Source organism: Pyrus communis, chromosome 5 (assembly GCF_963583255.1).
Source record: "Pyrus communis chromosome 5, drPyrComm1.1, whole genome shotgun sequence".
NCBI classification, from domain to species: domain Eukaryota; kingdom Viridiplantae; phylum Streptophyta; class Magnoliopsida; order Rosales; family Rosaceae; genus Pyrus; species Pyrus communis.
The window spans coordinates 7,343,334-7,350,720 of record NC_084807.1 but is presented as its reverse complement, the minus strand read 5'-3'; the positions used below and the strand labels follow the sequence as shown (position 1 = coordinate 7,350,720).

At 37.3% G+C, this 7,387-nt stretch overlaps 1 protein-coding gene across 1 annotated transcript; it reads left to right on the top strand.

Moving 5' to 3' along the window:
- Nucleotides 1-2,712: 2,712 nt before the first annotated feature.
- On the top strand, nucleotides 2,713-4,646 carry LOC137734731 (small ribosomal subunit protein uS19m-like). The gene is made up of 5 exons (XM_068474004.1): nucleotides 2,713-2,784; nucleotides 3,048-3,129; nucleotides 3,675-3,752; nucleotides 3,867-3,943; nucleotides 4,148-4,646. Exons 3-5 carry the CDS (start codon nucleotides 3,681-3,683, stop codon nucleotides 4,440-4,442), a joined length of 444 nt encoding a protein of 147 aa, XP_068330105.1. The 5' UTR covers nucleotides 2,713-2,784; nucleotides 3,048-3,129; nucleotides 3,675-3,680; the 3' UTR covers nucleotides 4,443-4,646.
- Nucleotides 4,647-7,387: the final 2,741 nt, after the last annotated feature.

Sequence of the window (7,387 nt, the reverse complement as noted above, 5' to 3'; positions counted from 1 at the left end):
AAAACCATTTCTTTATGTAAAATGAAAAGTTGGACGTTTTTGTTGGTGAATGAAATATTTAGAGAGATTTGTATCTCATATTTATGCCTTTCTCTTGTTTAAGAGTCTGTTGCTTTGTTCTTTCTAGTGTCTACGTTATAGGCTGGTACTAGAACCAAAGTTTATAAGGTTTTCAGGCCTCTTCTCGCACTAGGAGATAGTGGACCCTACCTATCAATCCTATTTTTCGTTCTATTTTGTTCCTATCCGCTGCGCCCTGAATCATCCAGTCACAGCCTTCCACATGTCTTACAAGTGACGGGAAAGCTCCCAATTTTTCTAGAGCCTTCCAGCAAATGGAACAAAATTACCATTTTAACCCTAACTTTGTTCGTTAATAACTCCTTCGTTATAACTCCATTTCACGAATGGTTTACGCTTACACGTTCGTGAGATCGAGCTCTATTCGAAAATATAAATTGTGACCTCGAAAGGTCTACGGATTTTAGATAATTAATTTCCAAACTTCAAACTTCGTAACTAGTTTAATTAAAATCTAAATTCAAATAAATGAGGATAAATTCTCAAAAAATAATATAAAATCTCAATAATACAAATATGTAGATTATAACAGTGAAATCCAAGAACAAGATTTCACAATGCGGCTAGCATTTAGTTGACCGGTGACGTCAACTTTACTTCATTAAAATTTCTATAATACGTAGCATGTCCCATATTTGTTTGCCACAAAATCAGTTTGAAAATCAGCTCAATAGCTGGCTTTTGGAGTTGCACTTTAATTTAGCTTTTTGCCACCAGAGCTTGTCTTAACCCCAAATAATCAAACCCCAAACGGGCATAGTTGCAAGAAAGAATTTGTGTTACTTCTTGCAGGAGTATTTCACACTGTCGATAATTTCAAGGTAAAATTATGAGACTAACTCCAACCCTTGGAGTAAGTCTTAAGATTTACCTTTTATTCTCTCCCCTCTCCCCACCCCCCTCCTCTTCCCAAATTTCCTTCCAACCTTTGGGCCAATTTGGGGTTATAAGTTAGAAGCTAAAATTGGACCAAATACCAGCCAGAAAAGTGGACTGGGTTAGTGGTGTGCCCCACATGTGAGAGTGGAAAACCAGAGGTGAAATCCATTCGCCCAGGCCCACTCACGCACATACTGGCACTCGCCAACCACTAGAGTGGTCGGACTCCACTCACGTGGGCTTGTTTCCCGCTTGTATAGTGCATTAATGAGCCTAACGATTATTTTTTTTCTGATCCTATGGCCATAATTCAAATGGAGTGTTGGTTGATCCAATGGCCTAAGTATAAATTTCTTTTTTTTTTTTTTAGTTTTATATTTATAATTTATTAAATCCAACTGCTGAGATCGAATATGATCAAATCTAATGGTACAAAAAGAAAGTTCTAAGGGCCCAAATTTAAATCTAGTGGCTAAAATTATTTAACTCAAACTTCACCCAAAACTGTATAAATACCTAAGTATTTGTTCAAACATCCACACAAAACTCACTTTTCTCCTACAATTGTTCCAATTTTTCTTTCAATCATCTTCCAAAACCATTTCTAAAATTTCAAGATGGCAAAAGATCATATTAGAGGTCGTAATTGGTCATTTGCAAATTTTTCCGTAGTGTTTCATGAGTTTCATGTGTCGGTTTAGTGATTTTTCAATATTTATCAGAATTTAAATATTTTTAGGTTAAAATGTTCATAAAATTAATTTAGGATGGTCTACATAATTTTTTTTATGTTAATTTAAAATAAATTAGCCTAAATTCATTGTTTAATAATTGGGTTTAAAATTTTAACCAGAAGGGTTGGAGGAGAAGAGTTGTTTCTGAGTTAAAACCTAAATTTTCTGGGCTAAAAATCTTAGGTTTTAACCAAGGGCTGGAGATAGTTTAAGAGGGGAAGAATATGATTTTATGGAATAATTATTTGTGTTTTGACTACAATACTACACTAAGACCTACTCCAACTCTTGGAGTAAAACTTAAATTTTAAGTTTTAAACCTACCCCAAGTTACTCCAACCCTTGGGCTAAATTTGAGTTTTATCCTGAAACTCATTTTTGGGATAAATTTAGCCCATAATTCCCTCCGAGTTAGTGGGTTGGTTCACTATATATGTGGATTTTTTTCAGTTTTATATTTATATAAGTTCATTGAATCCAACAATTAAGATCTAATATGATCAAATCTAACGGTAAAAAAAAAGATATAGCGGTCCAAATTTAAATCCAACGCCTAAAATAATTAAAAAAAGAATCTTTCTTGTGTTTCATATTCTTTCATAGTGTTTAACGAGTTTCATAATATCCGTTTAGTGATTTTTTTAATATTTATCGGAATCTAAATATTTTTAAGTTAAAATGCTCATAAAATTAAATTAGGATAATCTAAATTCATTCTTCTAAATTTTTTGGGTTTTAACCTAAGAGTTGAAGATAGTCTAAGAGGGTGGGGAAGAGTACTACTTCTCACAATGAATTATTCCTCTCACTTACAGTAAAAAAACAAATACCACTAGATCGTAATACTAATAACATATAATTATTGTATGAAATATATATCCATATATGAATTATATATGATCGTAAGATGATTGTATTACAAATATGCAAGTTGCAGTCACTTCTAATGCTTGACAATTTGACAATTTAAAACCCCAAACCCGAACACACCCCATACAAGGCCCATTTCTCTTTCTGTCTTCTCGCTCGCTAGCTCGCTTTCTCGCTGTCTCCCACATCTTGCTCGCATCTCCAACACGCAGAGAGACGGGTAAGTAAACCTCCATCTCCCTTTATCATTTTCTCTGTTTTTTGGTACAAATTCGCATGTGGGGTTTTGCTATTTCTGACGTTTTCTTTTGATTTCGAATGCATGTGGATTTCCGCAATTGTTATTTTCGGAATTTTCATTTGGGTACCAGATGAAATAAATAAATAATCCTGTGATAGTTGCTAATAATTCTGTATTTCGGGTCGCAATTTTCATTTGTGATTCACCTGCAACTACCTCCGCCACTAAATCACAACTGCCAGACGGCCACCACCGTTAGACCTCCACTCGAACAACCATCAACACCCAGTTCGAACCCAATCGAACCACCAACACAAACCCCAGGTATACCCAATTGAACAACCATCGCCGCCTATGAGATTTTTCGCAAGTGCCTTGCTTTTCTATGAGATTTTTCGCAAGTGCCTTGCTTTTCTATGAGATTTTTCGAGTTGCCTTGTAGGATTCAATTATTTGATAATTTTGTATTAACTATTATCCCTTTCTGTTCAAGCATTGTGCCTCTGTTTTATAAATTTAACGAGTTTTCGGTGTGTTTTAAGTAATTGTTCCGGCTTTGACTAGATGTCGATAAGTGCATCATAAGCAAAGTAAAGTAGCTTGAATGTCACATTTTATTGATTTGTTCAAAAATAGTGAAAGTTGATGAATTGAAGGGTGCGAGCCGCTGTTATTTGTGGAGGAATCCGTGTGCTCTTTTTAATCTGGTCCCGTGCACATTGATTCGTAGTGCGCTGCTCTTATTCTTCTGTTCTGTGTCTAATGAAAAGAAAGTTGATGTGCTCTTCCTTCAGTTCCCAGATATTATTTTGTAGCTCATATCAGAGACAAACCCCAACTGTTCTAACCTCTGTAGTCACGGAACACAGTTGAAGATGGCAAGGCGTCTAATTGCAACCCTCAATCGTGGCCTAGTTGGCAAACTCTTCTCCGAGTCCTCTACCAAGGTAACACTACCTTGTTTCTTGTGTATATGTTTATGGATTTGATGCCATTGCGCAGCCCTAACAGTGGTATGTGATGGCTTGTTGGTGCTGTTTGGTTTGGACCATTTGGTATAGCTGGACTCCGGAAAGCCGGTGGTTGCAGGAATGTATGGACTGGACAAAGCAGGTTACAGTACCCAAGCCAAGCAAGAGTATGTTTCTTTTACAATGTTGCTCTTTTTTTTTCGCCATGAATATATTTCACCATGGTTTATGTTTCATTTTTGTGTCCTTTTTGGCTACTATGCAGTCACCATGGTCGTGTTTGCGTATCTGCTTTTACATTTTTATTGGGAATTTTTCCTCTTTTCTGACATAATGTATTTGTAATTTTGTTGGATTTGGCTTCTGAGCAGATCTCATTTTTACGATGGTGCTTTTGTGGATGCATTCCTGATGAAAATGAAGAACAACAAAGATCTTCTTAACAATAAGAAAATTTGGTCACGCAGATCTACTATTTTGCCAGAATTCGTGGGTACTACAGTCCGTATCTATAATGGAAAAAATCATATTCGCTGCAAGATCACCGAAGAGAAGGTTGGTCATAAATTTGGAGAGTTTGCAATGACACGGAAACGAAGAGTTCAGGCTAAAACTACTGCACCAGTAAGACCAGTGAAACCAGGAAAAAAAGCAGGCAAAAAGTAAAAGGGCCTACGGTGAAATTCATAACATATCGTATTCTGTCTCATTCAGGTGAATTCTGATACACATGAATGATCTGGTCGGATTCTTTTTTCGAGCGAAGAATTGTGTTTGATTTTGATTCTAGTCTGTTTTAATGAAGTGTTGAAAGTTTCTTAGTCGATGTTTCTGTTTGCTAATCCTTTTGCTCGAGTGAAGCAACCTTCATGGCTTGTTAGGTTTATTATTTGATGCGTTAGCGCAGCTTCATGAATTATTGAGAAAGGTGTGCGCAAAGATCGTGGTTTGGTGTCGTCAAATGAATTGCTGAACATTGTTTATGTATATCGTGTCGGAATAAATCGAAGGGTATTGTTTATTTTAACGAAAAACTATATTTTTACACTAAAAAGTCAATCATGGTATTGTTCACTTTATCCTTTATTTTGTCCTTATCATTAAAACTTAAAGTTTTCAAGTTTTTTTTATTAGTTTTCTTTAAATCTAAATCTAGGGAGTTTTAACGAAAAGTCCATGTAAATCTAGGGAGTGTTCCTAGATGTAATGGCAGTAGTAGATTTTTACACTAAATCTAGGGAGTTTTCCTTAAATCTAAATCTAATGGCAGTAGTAGATTTTCCACGTGAGTTCGGCTAGGGCGGGAAGAGACGGGGCTGAGATATAGAACAAGCTGGGTGTGGGTTAAAGATTCAATCCTATGTTCTCCCAAGGGGATGGAAATGTAATTTTATCCCAGCACGATATTTGGTAAAATTAAAAGTAACTAAGAAATAAAATGTCAAAATTGATATACACAATTCTTTAGTCATCTCCAAGGAGACAGTTAAAAAGCTAAAAAAAGACTTAATTTGCTCAAAAACACATCTTCTAACCGATCGCTGGGTTATAATACTATTGAGCCTACAAGATCATTATTTAGCTAAAAAGACATCAGGCTGGCAAGCCGAATAAAGCTCCTCTCTTGGCCCTTTATTCTTTTTTAGCCGAAGAAATAGCTTAATTCATTAATAAGAGAGGCACAATTACAAGAAGGGTGTCAACATTGAACTGAAGAGAATAAGCACACAACAAGCAAACATAATAAATCTCTTACATGACAACTACAATAAATAAAGAACACACAACAACCAACTATACAGATTTGCCACAATAAATTAAAGGTGGCAGATTCAAAACTGAGGAACACACAGATCCACTGCTAAAAAACGAGGCCACACAAACCGGTAGGTAGCACAAATACACACAAAACACAAATAAGCTGTCAACTTAACTCCACAACGACAAAAAAGGGCACCATTCGCAATATCACCGAATCCGTTGCATTCGTTACTAATCTAGCCATGGAAGACGATTCAGCCACAGATATTGGACATAAGTCCATGACCATCCTTAGATGAAGATAGGTCTACAACAGTCATGGCTCAAGCAAGATGGATTGACTCGAATCTAGTAATTAAAGACGTCTCAGCCACTAAAACAGCCGAGGAGCACACAACCACCATTAAAACTAAGTTGTATAAAGCAATTTCGACCCACCACAACCACAAGGTCGATCCAAACTCACTGATCTATCCCAAAACAGAGCGAAGAAATGGATTTGAGAAGGCACTTTGAAAACATGGAGGGTTGCTCACAAAATAGTGTGAAAATTTATCCCAATAATTTCAATTTTCCCCTTTCTTCTGTTGAATCCTCCCCACCTATAAGAAACTGACTCTTTGTATTTCATTACTTAATGTGTAAGAATTACAACTCAATATATATACAGTTCTCTAACAAAGCTTAGTACCTAATTACACATAATTAGGTCTCTAATACAGAGATTAGTTACAAAACTGTTACATCTATAAATGACAGCTGTACAAGCTGTTAGCTATGACTACTTATCCCTTTACACCCCCTCAAGCTAATCGGAGGAGAACCCAGAGAAAGCTTGGATTGAAGGAAATGAAATCGTGCCTTGGGTAAGGACTTAGTATGAATATCTGCAACCTGGTGTTCAGTGGGGACATAGAGCACCTTGACCAAACCTGCAAGAACAAGCTCCCGAATGTAATGATAATCGATCTCCACATGCTTAGTGCGCGCATGAAAGACAGGATTGGAAGCCAAAGAAATTGCAGAAACATTGTCACACCACAGGATAGGGGGATGAGAAAGAGGGAAAGTAATGTCATTGAAAATTTTGCAGATCCATGTAAGTTCTGCAGCAGTAAGAGCAAGAGAGCGATATTCGGCCTCAGTGGAAGAACGGGCAACAGTTGGCTGCTTTTTAGCACTCCAACTGATAAGATTGGAACCGAAGTAGATACAATAGCCAGAAGTAGAGCGACGATCAAAAACACAGCCAGCCCAATCCGCATCGGAAAAAGCGGTGAGCTGCAGAGATCCCTTTTTGAACCAGATGCCTTGATCAATAGTGCCTTTGAGAAACCGAAGAATGCGTTTAACAGCCTGAAAATGAGTGTCACGAGGACAGTGAAGAAACTGACAGACTTGGTTCACAGCAAAGGATAAATCTGGCTGAGTCCAGGTGAGATACTGAAGAGCACCAACGATGGACCGGTACTCCTTTGGATCAGGCAGCAGGGTTCCAATGTGATCTAATTTAGTAGTACCAAGAGGAGTGGCACAAGGCTTGCAGCCTTCCATATTTGTCTTGATAAGAAGATCCATAGCGTATTTGCCCTGAGACATGAAAATACCATCAGAGGATCGATGGACTTCAAGACCAAGAAAATAGTGGAGAGGTCCTAAGTCCTTAACAGGAAACAGGGTACTAAGCTGTTGAATAAAGGTTTGACACTGAGAGGCATCGGGACCAGTAACAAGTATGTCATCGACATACACCAAGACTATCACCAGAGAAGGAGCAGAGCGCACAAACAAAGAGCAATCAGACTGAGAATTAACAAAACCAAGAGAAAGCAAGGTGTGACCAAGTTTGT

Bases quoted from the DNA above. Each gene is read 5' to 3' on its own strand.
- LOC137734731 (XM_068474004.1), top strand. From the start codon at position 3,681: ATGGCAAGGCGTCTAATTGCAACCCTCAATCGTGGCCTAGTTGGCAAA. The intron at 3,753-3,866 runs GTAACACTACCT...CATTTGGTATAG, and splicing joins TCTCCGAGTCCTCTACCAAG to CTGGACTCCGGAAAGCCGGT. The intron at 3,944-4,147 runs GTATGTTTCTTT...GCTTCTGAGCAG, and splicing joins AGTACCCAAGCCAAGCAAGA to ATCTCATTTTTACGATGGTG.